The following is an 18,149-nucleotide window of genomic DNA, read 5'->3' as shown; positions in this document are numbered from 1 at the left end:
ATTTTTTTAAAATATATTTTTATCCATAATTGTGAAGCTTAAAATTTGATAAATAGTACAAAAAGAATGTATGGATATGTACATATAAATTGTAAAAATGGTTAACTTAGATAACTTGTTAAAACATAAAATATTTTTCAAATTAAAAATTATTTTATATTTATATCCATGCATCTCAAAGATGAGATGAGAATGTTCTCCAACATTAAATCGTCTAGCCCCACGGGATTTTTGAATTGCGCCTTACAACTTCTATAATAACTTTTAAAAAAAAGAATATATAGGGTGTTTTAGTCATTAGTAAACAAGTCAAGGATAGGTTGCCCTATCATTTCCCCACAAACGTGAACCCCAAACGATGAACAAGTAGAGAGAGAGGGTTTATGGGGGGTTTAAGGCGGCTGCATTGTCTCTCTCCCACTGGTTCTTGTTCTTATTCCTTCTCTCTCCCGATTTCATGAGCATTTTACTTCTTCTCTTTATCTATTCTCTCTCTACGACTGCGATTGATGTGCACAAGTGTCGCCTTCTCTTCATGATCTTTTAACCCAATCTCTTCCTTTAGCTCCGCCTGATCTTTTAACCCAATCTCTCCACCGTAAACCGTCAAAAAAGTATCGAAATATGTGGAGAATTTCAGGGAAGAGGGCGTTTTCAGCCAACCCAACTTCAATAACTCGATCTTCTTTGCTACCCACTTTGGTTTTTTGGAGCAAAGCGCAAGATTCATCATCTCTCGGTGAATCTGCACCTTTTGATCGCTCCATTGGCTTAAAAATGAGAAATTTCGAGTTGGGTTCTCGCTGTAACTCTCAATTTGGTGGAGAGTTGCAGGATAGAGATGGAAAGATGGGAAATGGCCTCAAAAATCCGGTTTTCTTCAATTGCTTTAATGGCAGAAGGGATCCATTCTTTCTCAGAGGATGTTCTTTAAAGGGTTTTGCCAATGCTGCTGAGGCAGTTGTATCAACTGATATCGATGAGGACTGTTCTTCTGGATCAGAGGAAACCCATTTGGTTTTGCCAACAAACGGGTATAATTCTAATGGGGCTATAAGAGAAGAGAGAGAAAAATTGAAGCCAAAGAATGGATATAAAGATGGAGTAATGGGAAAGGCAAAGTACTTGGCTTTGAGAACGCGTCAAGTGAAAATCGAGACTGAAGCTTGGGATCAAGCTGCAAAGGAATACAGAGAGCTTATGATGGATATGTGTGAGCATAAGTTGGCACCCAATTTGCCTTACATGAAGTCTCTCTTTCTTGGTTGGTTTGAGCCATTACGAGATATTATAGCTTCAGAGCAAGCTTCATATAAGGCTGGGAAGAACAAGGGGGCTTATGCTCCATACTTTATGCAACTGCCTGCTGATATGATGTCTGTTATAACCATGCATAAATTGATGGGTTTGTTGATGACTGGAACTGATAATGGGTCCACTAGACTTGTCCAGGCAGCTTGTCAGATTGGTGAGGCCATTGAGCAAGAGGTTGGTTACCTCTGTGTATTGTGATTCGAGCTGGAATTATCTTTTTAGTTTACTACTTTCTTCTGTTGTTTTGGTTAAGTTAGAATTATGTTATTCTGCCGTATTTTCGTCCTGCCTTTGTGATTGAATGCCTAGAGGTCATTTTCGTAGAAATTTTAGTCTTTTATATCATGTTCTTGTTCAGCTGCACGTTATCATTATAATTGAATCGTTGCAGCTTTGTTTTCTTTGTAAACATGTAAGATGGGCAGTGTTATATTTCAATAGAACTGTTGAGGTTACGGCATATAATTTGTTAATTATGAAAATGGAAAAAAATGATATAGTATTTTTTTATTTTTTTGACAAGGTTACATAGGAATGGAACTTGAGACATTGGGCTATGAAAACCTAACCTCTACTTTCTTGACCCAAGCCTGTTTCCAAAGATGAGATAGTATTTTGTTTCTGGTTTTTCTGAATATTTGTGGTTGTTTAGGTTTCATGAAATAAATTAATGTGGTTCATGTTGAAAGAACTTAAAGGCTACTTGTTCGTAGACTTCTCTGCTCTGTATGCTTTGGATTCGAATTTAGATTCAACGTTCCATGATCAAGACTGGTCATTTTTAGTCTTATCCAAACCTTCAATCACAAGTGTTCCTTTATTTTTACCTCCGTTTTGAGGCTTATTTAGTGGCTTTCTTTCTTATTACTTATACATTTGGGTCCACCAAAAAATATTTCTTAATTGCCATGCACTTCTGTGGATGCTAATACTGGTTCATGATTGACGGAAAAGAACCATTTATCCATATTTACGTATCTGTTTGGCTCATCAATGCTTATGTTTCCTTTGAATTACTGTGTTCTATAACATTTTCTCCTTGTTTTCATGCTTTTTGGTCCTTTGTCAAGAAAACAAGCGTTTTTTTTTTTTTTGAACCCAAGACGATCAACTCTGCTGGTTGACATATATATTTTAATTACATGGTTCCAGGTTAAAATTCATAGATTTTTTGAAAAAACAAAGAAGAAATCTGACAAAGAGAAGAAGTTAGACGGGGAAGAGCCTAATGAGGGCGACAAAGAAAAAGAGAGTCTCAGGAAACGGGTCACAAATTTGATGAAAAAGCAAAAGCTGCATCAAGTGAGGAAGATAGTGAAGGGGCAAGATGATGCAAAGCCGTGGGGTATCGATATCCATGCTAAGGTATGTTTCTTGCTCACTTGTTAAATGAGAAGGTTAAATTGCTCTCCTTTTTTTTTCGTGATAAGTTATGTTAACTTCTTATGATTTCTATGTACAATTTATCTACAATATTTTAGCATGGGACTTGTATTGCAGGTTGGAAGTCGTCTCATTGAGTTGTTGATAGAAACTGCCTACGTACAACCTCCTGTTGATCAATCTGCAGAGGGTCCACCTGATATAAGACCTGCCTTCAGGCACATACTGAAAACTGTAACAAAAAATGACCAGTAAGATTTTGTCTGTTTGGTTTGATATCTTTATCAGTTCTCTCTTTTTTCCATTTTATATCTTTTTTCTTTCATGCAAAAACTAATGTGTCAGTTGTAGAAGGAATATTTTGATACCCCGAAGGATGCCCCTTAAATTATCACAATAAATTTTCTACCTTGTGCATCAGGAAAATTCGCCGAAGGTATGGGGTTATCGAATGTGACCCGTTAATCTGTAAGGGGCTGGAGAAAACTGTAAGTACTAATCGGCTTTCCGGTTGACCTTGTCAATTATTTGCATGTCTCTCTATCACTTAAGAATTTTTTAATTTTTTCTTCAAATTTGCTTTTAGTCTAATTAACAATTATGGAGAGTTTGGCGTATTGATTTGCCAATTGATATCTGGCTAAGCTGTAGTTTAGTACCTTGAAGTGGGGAACCATCGATAACTACTTTGTTTCTTGTACGATTCGGTTTTCAAAATTCGTGTATAGCATTAGTGGAATTAGTATGTTGGTAGTGATAGTCAAAACAAAACTAGTGCCTGTACATCATTTGACTGCCTCCAGCGAATTTTAGACATTTGATTATCATAGCTTGCACATAGAGGGTGTACAAAGTTATTTATCTCACGTCGTGAATAGTTCCACATTTTAATTTGATGAAATGTTAATGGTGGAAGAGAAATATGGAGTTTTTAACTATTTCATGCAAGAGTGTTTTCTGATGCCTTGTATATGTTATTATTCAAGTGTGTTGTGCATGCAAAAAGTGTTTTTTATGGAATCTTGATGTGAGAAGGGATCAATGTCATACAATAGTCAAATGAACTTATGTTTGTCTGTGCCTTTCCACTTGCTTGTACAGGCCAGACACATGGTCATTCCTTACATGCCAATGTTAGTGCCACCAGTCAAATGGACGGGGTATGGTTTTTGATGTTTATTGTACATATGTAGTTTAAAAAGCTTTACAGAACTAGAATCTAGTTGAGCCTGTTAAGGAAACAAGCACAGGGTAATTGTGAACCTTATATAGTTCATTGGTTCCTCACTAATTGCATGAAATTTTGGACCTCAAAGGTATGATAGAGGAGGACATTTGTTCTTGCCTTCCTATGTTATGCGCATTCATGGAGCAAGACAGCAGCGCTATGCAATTAAACATGCTCCTAGGAAGCAGTTGCTGAAAGTTTATGAGGTTCGAATCTTTCATTTTCATGTTTAGTTCTGCTTTTGAGTCTATGTTTTTTACATTCTATTTTTCTTCATGCTTTGCCATTTCTGTACTATTCCATTTGCGGAACTTTTTTCCAATAAAAAAGGGTAAATATATGATTTTGTTCTTTCCTTTTTGTTGTTGACTTACTTAGTTTAATGAACTTTTTGCCTATAGAAGTATAGAGCTCTGTTTGCTTGCATAGTTATATTAATGAAACCTGGTGTTCAGGCCCTTGATACTCTTGGCACTACTAAATGGCGCGTGAATAAGAGAGTACTTGGTGTGATTGACAGAATATGGGCTGATGGAGGGCGCCTTGCTGACTTGGTTGACCGTGAAGATGTAAGTTTAGTAATATAATTATGAAAAGGAAAAGTTGAAATCTATATGCATAATTCATTCACCAGAAGTTTACCATATTCTTGAGGATTTGGTTGATTTTCCAAAAGGTTCCTAGTACAATTTAGCCAATTACTCAGTTGAGATAGTCAACAGTGCCATCACAGTCCATTGAAATGGTCACATGGATGGTGAATGGTGAGAAAGTGGGGCCCATCGGAACTGGAGCTGACCCCTATAATGGGTCCCTCTCTCCATCACCATCCATCATTTCAAGGGATAGTAATGACCCAATTTATTATCCAATAGTCCATTAGATTGTAATAGGCTTTCCCTACTTAGGTTCTTCTTATTCTGAATGTTACATCATGTATGATCATGGTTAGCTAATTGGGGAATAACAATATCGGCAAACCAAAACACCAGTAATAAATCGGTTTTGTTCCAAAAAGTCGGAGGCAAAAAATAATGTCAAAAGTACGGATGGCCAAAAATTAGCTAAGTTAAAAGAATTCATAAATATTTTGCATTTGGCTCCAAAAAAAAAAAAAATGGAGCAAAAAAATTGGATATGTAAAGATAACATGATAAAATTGTGATTTGCAGTTATTGTATCGATACATTAAAATCATTGAATGGTATTTATGTCCTCATCTCGTATCATTTAGGGTAATACTTGACAAGCTTTTATCTAAGTTTTCATTAAAAACAACAACAATGCTCTGCTATCACGATACAAAACATGTGATGGATTTATGGGGAGCATACCATGAAACAAAAGCAATACTAAACATAAGAACTATAATGGCAAATAACAAGAATTGTGACTGAAGGTATAGGAATACCTTTAGAAGAAGCATAAGAACTACATTAGCAAATAACAGGAACTATGACCCCAAGGTATAGGATTACTCTTAGAAGAAAAAAAAGACCCTCAGTATAGGATAGCAGTTAATAAAATCACAAACACTAAAAAAATGTGAAACTGTACTCCATCTAAAATGTTGTGTTGTATACATCCATTAAATAAACAAAATGCGTAAAGGTGAAGTTAATCAAACTTCTATATGCAAAAGGAAAGCAACAAAATACTTAAACCTTACCCCTGAATTTCTAGCTATGTAAATATTTAATTGTGACTAATCTCTCTCTCTCTTTCTCTCTCTTGCTCTCTATAATGATCCTCTTGGTTTTGAGACAAATAAGATTTTCCATTGGATACTCTTCCTCTTAACTCTACCAATTATTTTGAGATATATGGTTGTTATGAGAGATTACTTTTTTTATTGGATTACATTGCTCGTGTTTTCTTAGTACAATTTTTTAATGGAAATATATTGGTGAAATTTTTTTGAAATGAAACTTTTTGTTAAATCAAGATTCTTAATTTGAGCCCACTTTAATGTTCTCATCATAAAACTGAATTCAAACTATAAAAAATCAATGAAGAGAATGGAAGTTTCAAAAGAAGTTACAAGGAAGAGGTTCTTAACAGATTCAGGAGATGTTAATAATATCTTCAATATTGTTTGCATGGGATGCTAGGTAGCCATACCCGAGAAGCCAGACACAGAGGATGAAGCAAAAATTCGGGAGTGGAAGTGGCTTGTCAAAGGGGCAAGGAAGAAAAACAGTGAACTGCATTCTCAGCGGTGCGATACAGAACTTAAACTTAATGTAAGGATTTTTCGTCCTTATCATCCCCATGTAACATTCCATCATTAGCCATAAAAAGCAAATGTAATGTTCCATCAATTTGTGGCTGCCCATATTATATGCATATTGAGCATTCCTTGTCTTTACTAACAAAACATAATAAAACATAAGGTGACGATGACTGTTTGAAATAATAAATCTTGTATATAGGCTATGCTATGTTATAGAGCATGGTGAGCATGTGTGTACTACACACATCACCATACTCAAGAAGCTTACATGTGGTATTGAAAGCTTATAGAGTCCTAATAAATAAGAACATAAGACTTCACTAGAATTAATTTTCATAAAGTCTGGGACTTCTGTGGATCTAGATTATCTCAAGAAAATTGAAACTTACTGCAAATGACATTGATATTCCTGAAGTCCAAGAGTCTTATTTGAAATTGATTAATTCTACTTAAAGCCTAGGTGTTACCCCCGTCTGATCTTCTGTAACCAAGACACTCACAAACTCCAAATCCTGCAAGGCATGGGACGAGAAACTAGTTTGGTTATGTTCGGTGACCGGACTAAGTTTTGATTCTTCCCACTCACTTCCATTTATATGTTAATTTTTCTCTTTTATTTTGAGAAACTTAATTCACCTTAAATTTGGGGAGATCCTTTTTCAGTTTCATCTTGTTTTCATGAAATTATCAGAAACTAAACAGTTCTGGTTTTGGAGTAGGTGGCCAGGAGAATGAAGGATGAAGAAGGCTTCCACTATCCCCATAACCTAGATTTTCGAGGTCGCGCGTATCCCATGCATCCATACCTGAACCATCTTGGTTCAGATCTCTGTAGAGGGATTCTAGAGTTTGCAGAGGGGCGCCCACTTGGGAAATCAGGATTGCGTTGGTTGAAGATACATCTTGCAAATCTATATGCAGGTGGTGTGGACAAATTATCCTATGATGGTCGTCTAGAGTTTGTTGAGAACCATTTGGAAGACATATTTGATTCGGCCGATAGGCCATTGGAAGGTGGACGGTGGTGGCTTGGTGCCGAAGACCCATTTCAGTGTTTAGCAGCTTGTGTCAATCTTTCTGAAGCCTTGAGAAGCTCTTCGCCAGATACAACTATTTCACATATGCCTGTTCATCAGGTATTTTCCTTTGAGCTTTCTATGTTAAAAGGTATTTGTCTTGTGCTTCAGCTTGTACTTACAGGTTTCTTTTCAATCAAATTCACCTTTGGTTTGATTATAAAAAATGTGTGTGTGCTCAAACATGGTTAAAGAAGTTGAATGTGCTGTTTGACTTGGATCGAGCCAAGACATAGGTGATTCATGACTTGGGCGAGTTGACTTGATCAGATATCCTTAGCCCAGATGTGGAAATGCTTAAAATAATTGAAAGGAAAAAAACAACTCCGAGTCTGAAAACTTCAGGTTTTTATGGAAAGTTTCATGGTTAAGAAAGTTGATTTAGAAACTTATTTGAGACTTCCTAGTGATTCACCAGAGTTATGTCGACTTGGGTAAAACCAAGTTTTGTGTTACGGGTATCCCAACACGAGTTTTTGAGAGCAAATAGTGTGTTTTAACTTTAATTTTTTTTCTATACATCAAATTAAGATGAAATTTGGAGTTTTCATACTTCTCACCATCAATCACCTTTAAAAATATTGAAAAATAATTTGAAATAAATAAAATTAGGGGTATTTTGGTCTTGAATATTGTAAGGGTAATAAGTCCTGAACATTGTAGGAGTAATTTGGTTATTTATTTTTGAATTAATTTTCTAATATATTTTTTATAGGTGTGTAATGCTGAGAAGTATGGACATACCAAATTTGAGCTTAATCTAATGTATGAAAAAAATACACTTTATGCTCTCAAAAAGTGGGATTTGAGTGTAAAATATGAAATGTATGGGATTATTTTTTGATTTCCAAAATAAAACATTGTCATCATCTTCATCATCATTTTAGCATTTTTCCAATTAATTGGGGTCGGCTACATGAATCCTGGTTTTTTATTCTGCTCTATTAAAGGCCATATTCTTAGTGAGGCCATAAGTCTCCATATCTTTTTGAACTACTTCTAACCGCGTCCTTTTGGGCCTTTCCCTTGGCCTTTTCAGTCATTCCACTTGAACTAATACGCACCTCCAAAATAAAACGTGATTTGTCTAAATTTCTCAAAAACATTTGGACCCCATTTGAGATGACTTGCCTTGGGAAAGTTGTGCCAACTAAGTCCGACTTTATGAATAGTGCTTGTCATTAATTCAAAAAGTGGTCTGCCCAGTGCCTAGGCGGCCGTGTTGACGGGCTAGGGGGGCTTAGGCGCATCACCCAAGCCTGGGCGGACCAACTAAGCTAGCTTTCCTTGGGCACCAGCCTATGGAACCGAGGCGCCCGCCTAGTACTCTGTCTAGGCAGGCGCCCAGGGGACTGCACCCACCTACGTGCAAAAATACCAATCCGTTGGGGTATTTTTGGTGTTCTTTAGTTTGGATTAAAAAAATGCATGAATATGATCTAAAACAGAATTATTTGATGCCCCTAGACCTCCAGGCTGCCTAGGCGCTGGGCGGCCTAGACCCCCTAGGCCTCCTAGGCGCCACCCAACGTTTTTTGGAAAACTGATGCTTGTAGTTAAATCCTTTTAATATTGAGTTGAGTAGAGGACTTAAAAGTGCATGTTACATAAGGTTTATGATATGCATAGTTAGGATGCCTCTTATCTTCCTATGCCTTCTGCATTTGTAAAGTTGGCAATTTAAGGGAATCAATGTAAGCTGGATGCCATAGATATTCAAAATTGTCAAACTGGTAGAATTGTGGTGTACCTTTGTGAATGCAAGGAATTTTGGCAAGGGATTTAGGTCTTTTTATGAATGATAAATGGAAGTGAACAAAAGCATTAATTAAGAGAAGGAAAAGAAGTCGATGGAAAGGGAACTAATGCATCAATTAAAGAAGGGTAGCATAACTAGATAAATCCTTGAAAGCAAATAAGAGTAATGAAAAATATAAAAACAACCCTCCAGTGAAATTTAGGGGTGGGCAATGGGCTGGGTCGACCTGCCTACCCCATGGATCGACCCGACTTGGGTCTGGATCTGGGTCCTATTTTTGGACCCAGTGGTTCGGGTCCAGAAGTAGGGACCCGCCATTAGGTTGAGTCGAGTCCAGGTCTGAGTTGACTCGACCCGACCCAACCTGAATATTTTAGATGCACTATTTCTTTTTATTATAATAATATATTATTTTACATAATCAACTATTATTTCGTTATATATTTTATACATTATATGGCATAATTTTCAATAAAATATACTATTATATATTATCTGCTGGCTGGAAGCTCAAAGGTATTCTAAGGAGAAGGTTTCTCTCTCTTCCCTTCGACTATTTTTTTTTTTTTTCATTGATGAGTTGGAGGCATGAGAGTTATGAAAAATATTGACTTGACTGGGTCCCTGTCGGTTTTGGGTGCACTTGGCATTGACCTGACCGACCCTAATATATTAGTCAGTGTTTTAAAATGTGGTCGCATCATGCGGGATGCGCTCGCATCTGCATCAGAAACTGGTGCATATGCGCTTAACTGATGCGGTCGCATATGCGCCGCATCAGGTCGCATCGTAGCTGCATCCCGCATAGGCCGCATCGCACCGCATCCCATTGCTACAGTGTTTGCCAAATTTTTTTCCTGTTTTGCCCTTGGGGAAGGGCAAAATGGTCTTTTTGACCATCCAAATGTTAGGGAAACTGTTTGGGAGAATATTAGGGGCCCTAAACGAAGATTTTCAGCCACTTTTGTGGCTTTTTATGCATCAAATCGAGGTAAAAGAAAATTTAGGCAGAATTTATTTTTTCATCGAAATCTTCGATTTGGTGGTTGTTTGATACTTGGATGTTCATTGGATGCTTTTGATTGTTGATTCGGAGATGTTAGGGTGAATTTGTGATAAAAAATCGAGGGTTTCAGAAGTCGTAAAGAAATCGAGCAGTACTTCACAGAGTCGGTAAATTTTTTTTCCTTGTACAATATTACTATTATACATATTTTTGGACCAATGTCTTCTTCTCAATCTTCTAGTAATAAGGATCCGGCTTAGAAATATGCAAAACTAAAAAATTCCAAAGATAGAAATTGTGTGATATGCTTGCTCTGTGGAAATACTTATATGGGTGGATAACTGGATACAGAATCTATGACAGCTAATAGTTTTGAAGTTAATCATTAAACTAAAATACCTACTATCACATATATCACCTTCATATTTTTTTCTATGTATTAACTTATTTTTTACAATTTTTAGAATTTCTTTACATTTATTGACCGCATCATCGCGATGCACCTGCATCCGGGCTGCATCGGGCCCCCACCGCATCAGGGCCGCATCCCGCATTTTAAAACATTGATATTAGTATAAATCACATATAAATAATACTAATTATATAGTATATAAATCACATAAAAATAATACACATATAAATAATACTAATAATTTTTTAATGTTTTTTATTTATTGACCCGGAACCTATCGGGGTCCAGGTCGGATCTGGGTCCAACTTAGACCTAGCTGGTTTGGGGCCTGGTTTAGGTCGACCTAGACACGACCTTACCCATTCCCACCCCTAGTGAAATTATATAGCCATGATCTCTCAATTTATAATCGTTACTGGTGATCTTGCATGGGTGATCTTGCATGGGAAATGCTTCTTGTTCCCCCCCCCCCCATTCCTTTTGAAAATAAGGTCTATGACCAAGTGGGGCTTGCCTCTTTATCTGAACTAGTTTAACAGTAACAAGCACTCCGCTCCCTGTTCATTTGATGGGGGTGAGCGTTCATGACAAGTCAATTGGTCATAAAGTCATTGGTGGGTTGATTTGTACTGTGAGCCCAAACTGAGTTACTTCAAGTGGGTCATGCAGCACTTGGAGCATTAGTATATGATATGGAGGAAATATGACGTGTATGTATCTCATAGGCCCTATGCCATAACTGTATCCGATTTAGATGGGATCAATAATAGTTAATCTATAAGTCAATCTTTGTGTTCTTATTGTATTTTTGAGAAAAGGTGATCCTTTGACACGACCAATATTTGAGATGATATTCTCTTCTGATATTTTGCTTCCAGGATGGTTCTTGTAATGGTTTGCAGCATTATGCAGCCTTAGGGAGAGACAAGGTGATGAATTTTCTCCTTTTTGTTTATTGTTTGTGCGTGTAAATTCTTGTCAGCAATTTTTATTAGTGGGTTACTTATATTATTTATCTGGTTTGTATTACTTCTGACTCCTATGTGTGTTTGAATGAGAAAAACCAGTTGGGTGCAATTGCTGTGAACCTGGTAGCTGGGGAAAAGCCTGCAGATGTTTATTCAGGAATAGCTGAAAGGTATGTTACGACTACCTCATGGTGAGCCTTCCACTCTTAAGAACTTTTTTTTTTTTTTGAGAGTCTACTCTTGAGAACTATTTGTTCATATAATTGCAGTGGCATATGACAATAGTGTCATGGATGATACTCTCTTAAAGACATCCACTGGTAATAAATTATTCTTGCTAACATGACAGAACATCCTTCAAACAAATTAATGTGTTCAGTGAGAAGTGTCAGTTTCAGTCTCTCCTGGTCTAAGCACTCATATATTATTAAAATCATACAGCTTGTTTGTCTATTTGTTTTTTATCCAAATAATCTGTTTGGCACATGAATTTTTGAGCCTTTTAGATGGGTTTTGACCTTCCCCTTACCCCTTATCTTGGAACTTTTGAGGGAAACAAGGCATCATCTGTAAATCTAGTTCCCAATGAAGGCTTACATTTTCAAGATTTTGTTCAATTATTTTTCTTTTCTTTTCTCTCTCTCTCTCTCTCTCTCTCTCTCTCTCTCTCTCTCTTTTCAAATCTTAAAATTTGCATACTTTTAATTTTCCATTAGTGTATATATGCGTTGTTTGTAGGTTCTAATCTTTTAACGACATCTTTGGTCGTTCTGCATGTTACTGATCTTCGTGGTGACCGTATTTTACTTTTGGACTTGATGCTTGCCCTCTTAGAGTTCTGGATATCATGCGAAGGGATTCACAGAAAGACCCTACAAGTGACCCAAATGTAGCACGTGCTAAGCTCCTGCTTAATCAGGTTAGCCCCTAGGTTCCCTTCTTTTGTGTTCCAGATAATGATTTCTAACGGGTGGTTGCTGTGAAATATAAGGGTTAGGTTTTCATTGAATTGTCGTTTACATTTCTTTTCTGAAGAGTTAGACTAAATGGGGTGTATTAATGTTGGATAATAATGCTTGGTTAACATTCAGTGCAAATTTATCTTGAGGGGCCTTACTTCTTAGGAAGTAGATTATAATCCAATAAATTATAAAAATCATAGTCCATCAGGGTCATTTTTTTTTTTTTCAAGGAATCTGATTGGATAAGAATGAGAGTGCCCATGTGTCATAACCAGGGATGGGGCACACACTCATCTCATAAGTTTTAGAGTGAGAAAATACCGCTTCTCATCTTCCCTTTGTGCCTGATGGATCATAGTCCATCAGGCTCATTGTTAATTGAATGGAATCATAAGTGACAAGTGGGACCCATCCATTGACATCATCTCTTGTTCTGGTGGGTGCTCTCCAGAGCTGTCCATCATTTAGTGGATGGTGATAAGCCAATGGACTATAACCGTGCGGCACCGGTGCCCTTTGCATTGTAGTATACTTCACTTGAATTTTTATTATAATGGAAGGGTCTTGTCGCCACTTCTAAGATTAAACTTGCTCCTCATACTTCATAGGAAATGTGGTTCATGCACCCAAGTAATGTGGCAGGTACCTTAAGGAAACTGAATTTGCATGAGCTCTGAATGTTTCGGTACATAGTCTGACCCCATGGAAGGAAAATAAAATAATAATATACGGATTGATACCGCCTAGCTATTCCTCAACGCACTGGCGGACCGCCTTGCTAAGGAGGGAGCCAGCATGCAACCCACAGCTGCTACATAAGCCCGGAAGACCTTCCCGACCGGCCCGTTTTTGCCTCATTCCTCTTTGGTCTACCCTTTTGATGTAAAACTTAGCTTACCTATTTGAGGCCAAAACACTTGTAATACGACCCCAACCCGTCCATGTAAAGCCTATGGTTAGTGTGTACTACAACTAACCACAGAGGTTTACTTTATCTCTCCTAAAAGGATTTACGCGTGTGTTCACTAGTATCACCATGTGTACTCCATTACTATTAATACAATGTTAACTTTTTCAAAAAAAAAAAAAAAGTATACGGATTGATACCATTAATTGGAAATTGTACAGGTGGATCGAAAATTGGTGAAGCAGACAGTCATGACTTCAGTGTACGGAGTGACATATGTAGGTGCACGTGACCAGATAATGAGAAGGTTGAAAGAGAGAGGTGCCATAACGGATGAAAAGGAGCTCTTTAGTGCATCTTGTTATACTGCCAAAGTAAGCCATTACCTTCTTATGAAGTACAATAACTTCACATTTTTTATTTCGGAGTTATAAGAGAAAAGCATCCTGCTTATCGAGGAGTGATATCTCAATTATCAAGCACCAAGAGTTCTGTCTGAGATGTTCTTGTCATGTAACTTCTAGTTTTTGACCCAATAGAGCTACTTCTATTTGGAATTTATGAATTATAATGGGAATTGGTTCTCTTCGCTTTCTTGAGAAGCTTTGCATTGACAACTTCTGTTTGATATGCGTAGGTAACGTTAACTGCTTTAGGAGAGATGTTCCAAGCTGCAAGGAGCATTATGAGCTGGTTGGGTGACTGTGCAAAAGTATGCATTCCTTGTATTATTTACGGCATGGTTTTTCTCAACAAAGCTATTCGCTGCAATTCCTTTCTTTTCCGGTTAAAAGAGATTAAACTTTTGCAAATCTACGTTTATTTGAACTTGATGTAATTTTGGACTCTACTACTCCTCCATGCACTCTGTATGTATTCTTCTTTGCCTGCATTTCCTTGGCAACTGCTAAAAAATAATCAATCAAGGGCCCAGTTTTTATACGGGAGGGCCCGTATGCAGTCCCTGCATCTCGCACTGTCCAACTAAGTTGGATCGTGGAGATCGCAGGGACCCAGTGCATCCAACTAAGATGGACAGCGCAGATGGCTGGCCCGCATGCAGGCCTGCCTGCATAAAACATTTTACCGATAATTAATTAGCAATCAGCAGTTGTCTGCATGTCATTCACAAATACTTAGTATATAGCATGTCTGTTATTGCTTTATCTGATAATGCTTCCTGCCAATATGAATTCTACATGTTTTTTTCTCATGTCCCTTTTCTCATGTCATTCACAAATACTTACTATGTAGCATGTCTGTTATTGCTTTATCTGATAATGACTCCTGGCAATATGAATTCTACATGTTTTTTTCTCATGTCCCTTTTTTCATAAATTTTGTGGACGCTCTCAACATGCATTTTATTAATTCCCAATATATATTTTAACAAGCAAAAATTATGCAGAAATCAATGTTGGAAATATTGAATTGGAAAACTAACGTGCTCTCATACTTAATGGATTTTATATACATGCCTTAAGAGAATAGGTGTTTCAGGCTAAGATTTATGACTTCTTGAAACAAACAAAAAGAAATAAGGGCACTGAACTTAGTGTGATGGTATACAAGATTAACATTGACATATACATGCCTTAAGAGAGTAGGTGTTTCAGGCTAAGATTTATGAATTCTTGAAACAAGAAAAAGAAAGAAGGGCACTGAACTTAGTGTGACGGTATACAAGATTAACATTGAATATGCACTTAATATGGAATCAAACCACCTTAACATATAAGGACTTAGATAATATTGCAGAATCTGATATAGGCTGAGTATGTTTGTCAACATGCTTGGTGGGATTTGGTTGCATCAGCTGTCACAATTTTGAGATAATTGGGCAATGTACCCAAGGAATATACATGCGCAAGCCAGTTGCAATTTGTGGAACTCTAAATTTTCATGTTGCTGATGATTTGACAGTTGCTAATGTAACATTGTATGAAATTTTGGTACTGGGATTTGATTTTTACCAAAGCTTTGACAAATGTGGTTTGTATTTATCCTTTCAGAGACCTATATACAAGCTTATTTCTTCCTGATCATTTAGAAATTGGTTAAAAGTATCCAAATTGAATTCAAATTCATGATATCTGAACTGGGTTTCAATTGTACGTCTATTTGAAGCTTTTATCCATTGGAACTGCTGTATTTTTCCTCATTAATAAACAGAAAAGTACTGCTCTACATTTAGTCCTTAATTTCAGCGTTTAAACTTGTGCAGGTGATCGCTTCTGAAAATGAGACTGTAAGGTGGACTACTCCACTTGGGCTTCCTGTAGTGCAACCTTATAGGAAACTGGGAAGGCATCTTGTAAGTATTCCTTGATCTTGGACATCAGTTACAAAACGTGTGGTATATTAGTCCTTGGTAATTTTTTTCAAATAATTTTCTAATGCCTTAATGAGAAGTTTTTTTTTAATGTGATGTTTCAGATTAAAACTTCTCTCCAGGTCTTGGCTTTACGATGTGAAACTGATAAGGTCAAGTTATGAACCAGCCTCGATTTCTTTTTTCTTTTATCCTTTTCCTTTTATTATTATTATTATTATTATTATTATTATTATTATTATTATTTTTCCACTGTGTGCCTGAATGAATGGTCTGGGGTTTAGATGAATTCCATACGTAACCTCTTTATCAGCTTAATGTTTATATCCTTTCTAGTAAATATTGTAGCGTGTTCCAAAAATCTTGAAAGTATTTTAGTTGGTTTTGGTGATTTACCGTTCTGTTTTCAGTATCTTTACTGTTCTTGATATATATGTGAACTATAAAGCAGTTCCTTAAAAAGCGGTGACTTGGGCTTAGACTCCTTAAAAACCCAGCAGGGTTTCAGCGTCCTGCTAAAACCCCTGGGAGTTGGGCGAGTCTCACAGAGTCTTGGTCCCTCTGTATATTTTTTTCAGAGACTTGGCTGAGTTGGACTGCGGACTCCGGCTTGGAGCCCTGGCATGTCTGGGCCAAAGTCTCTGCTTTCAATCGCCTCAAGTGAATGTTGAGAACCTGAGTCTTGTTTGTTTGCTATTTAGGTCATGGTTAAGCGACAAAGAACAGCCTTCCCTCCAAACTTTGTGCACTCCCTTGATGGTTCCCACATGATGATGACTGCCATTGCTTGCAAGAAGGCAGGCTTGAATTTTGCTGGTTAGTGCAGCTTCCGTTTACTTTTCTTCTAAGTTGATGAAATGATGCTTTAAAACAGTTTTTCACCTTTCTAAAGGTCAAGAGCAGTGCCTTCTTTTTAACTATTTCTTGTGCCTGTCAAACCTGTTTCTAGGCGTGCATGATTCATATTGGACGCATGCATGTGATGTGGATGAGATGAACAGAATACTTAGGGAGAAGTTTGTTGAGCTCTACAGCACCCCCATACTGGAAAATGTAAGTATATTTTTGGAGTTTTGCATTCTTTGAACAAATTTCTTCTCTTTTGAAATTTAAGTTATGCTGTTATCTAATAAAAATTGACCAAAGACCCATGTACCTGATCTCAAAAATGCTACAGGTACATCCATCATTTTTACACATTTGCTATATATAAAATCTCAGAGAAAAAATGTCCCTTTTTTAACTTAACCCAATGAAAAGGAGTGCTCTATTGTTCTTTGGAACTGTTGAAGTAATTGATTGCCTTGCCCAAATCAAATGTGAGTGTCAATTCTTTTGTTCTTGCCTTTGAAATCAATTTCTAGCGTTTTATTGATCTAGAAAAAAATTAGAATTATATTGTTTGGACCACTTATGAAAGCAAGAGAAACACCAGTTTGGGTTATCTTCTACTTTTCAGCATATAATATAGTTGACTCTATTTTGGTTTAGCGATTGTCTTGTTACTGTCATTTTGATTTTTCCGCTTGTATTATTTATTCAGTAGGAAATGATCATGAAGATGTGCTTGCCGCTGTGCTTTGTGCAGTTGCTCAGGAACTTCCAAGAGTTGTTCCCAAAGCTCAGTTTTCCACCTTTGCCAGCTAGAGGCGACTTTGATCTCAAAGAGGTATTGGATTCACCTTATTTCTTCAACTGACATTGCAGACCTCCCCATTTCTCGCTTAACCAACCAAGATGGGGTGCTGGCTACGTAAAATTATTAGCCCCTTTCAATCTCTGCTGTTGAAATCACAGTGTGGCAAGAGTTGTATTCTTTCTCCCAAAGCTCAGGCCATGGCAATTGACATATGAGTTCTGCAAAGAAGCGTCTGAGCAAAAAGCTCTGATGCCTGAGTGATGTAAATATTATCAAAATGAGAGAAGCCTTTGAGCTGGTGGATAAAGGCCTGCCATATTGGCAGTGTATATCTACTTGGGCTTTAACCCAAATCTTTTACGAGTAGCTCGTTGATCTTTGGATCGACTGGTTTTGTCAGTTTAGTTGAGAAACATGAAGAGGGAAGCTTAGTTCAGCTGCGGAGAGATAAGAGAGGCGACCCGAGAATAAGTGTTGTAATAGCAATTGCAATGATAGTCGACTTGTTAGTCTTCTCATAGTTTATTATATTAGAAAAAAAAAAAACCTATTTCTTTATTTAAATAATAGCCTCTCCCTTTCTCTCTCTCTCATACGCAAGAAAAAAATTGAGCTTGGATTCGTTAACTTCGAATAATTCACTTAATACATATTTGATTGGAATTAATTGAGGGGTGTGGTTTGTGTATAGTTGAGGCTCTAAACAAAGAAAGTAAGGCGTGCCTCTAAATAGCGCTAAAAGATGATGCTTCAGTAGTAAAAATCTTTGCGATATGATAGCAATGAGAATTTATTTTCATTTTTAATTATAAAATTTAAAGTTTCGAAAATAATTTTATTCAAATAGATCTATAAACATTTCAAAATATTGAAAATTGATAGCTCAAATAATGTATTGCAAGATGCAATATTTGCAGTAGAAATCCAATT

At 36.9% G+C, this 18,149-nt stretch overlaps 1 protein-coding gene across 2 annotated transcripts; it reads left to right on the top strand.

Moving 5' to 3' along the window:
• The first annotated feature begins 304 nt into the window (after positions 1–304).
• On the top strand, positions 305–17,618 carry LOC18433964 (DNA-directed RNA polymerase 1B, mitochondrial). Of its 2 annotated transcripts, none has more exons than XM_006844040.4 (19): positions 305–1,488; positions 2,467–2,679; positions 2,815–2,948; positions 3,119–3,185; positions 3,799–3,857; positions 4,014–4,131; positions 4,381–4,494; positions 6,037–6,168; positions 6,878–7,294; positions 11,290–11,340; positions 11,479–11,549; positions 12,214–12,298; positions 13,470–13,622; positions 13,886–13,960; positions 15,473–15,562; positions 15,685–15,732; positions 16,282–16,396; positions 16,530–16,633; positions 17,169–17,618. In XM_006844040.4, exons 1-19 carry the CDS (start codon positions 625–627, stop codon positions 17,277–17,279), a joined length of 3,021 nt encoding a protein of 1,006 aa, XP_006844103.1. In that variant the 5' UTR covers positions 305–624; the 3' UTR covers positions 17,280–17,618. The 2 variants fall into 2 exon arrangements, with proteins under 2 accessions (XP_006844103.1, XP_088705099.1); XM_088848973.1 differs by having other exon boundaries at positions 17,124–17,618.
• Positions 17,619–18,149: the final 531 nt, after the last annotated feature.

This window comes from Amborella trichopoda, chromosome 10 (assembly GCF_054954075.1).
Source record: "Amborella trichopoda isolate Santa Cruz 75 chromosome 10, AtrichopodaSantaCruz75HAP2 v2.0, whole genome shotgun sequence".
NCBI classification, from domain to species: domain Eukaryota; kingdom Viridiplantae; phylum Streptophyta; class Magnoliopsida; order Amborellales; family Amborellaceae; genus Amborella; species Amborella trichopoda.
The sequence above is the reverse complement of the archived record's forward strand: the minus strand, read 5'-3'. Positions and strand labels throughout refer to the sequence as shown.

What these genes read in the sequence shown, in the direction of transcription:
- LOC18433964 (XM_006844040.4), top strand. Translation starts at nt 625, where the DNA reads ATGTGGAGAATTTCAGGGAAGAGGGCGTTTTCAGCCAACCCAACTTCA. An exon ending in ACTGTAACAAAAAATGACCA is followed by an intron (nt 2,949 to 3,118) that starts GTAAGATTTTGT and finishes CTTGTGCATCAG; the next exon opens with GAAAATTCGCCGAAGGTATG. An exon ending in AGTTGCTGAAAGTTTATGAG is followed by an intron (nt 4,132 to 4,380) that starts GTTCGAATCTTT and finishes CCTGGTGTTCAG; the next exon opens with GCCCTTGATACTCTTGGCAC.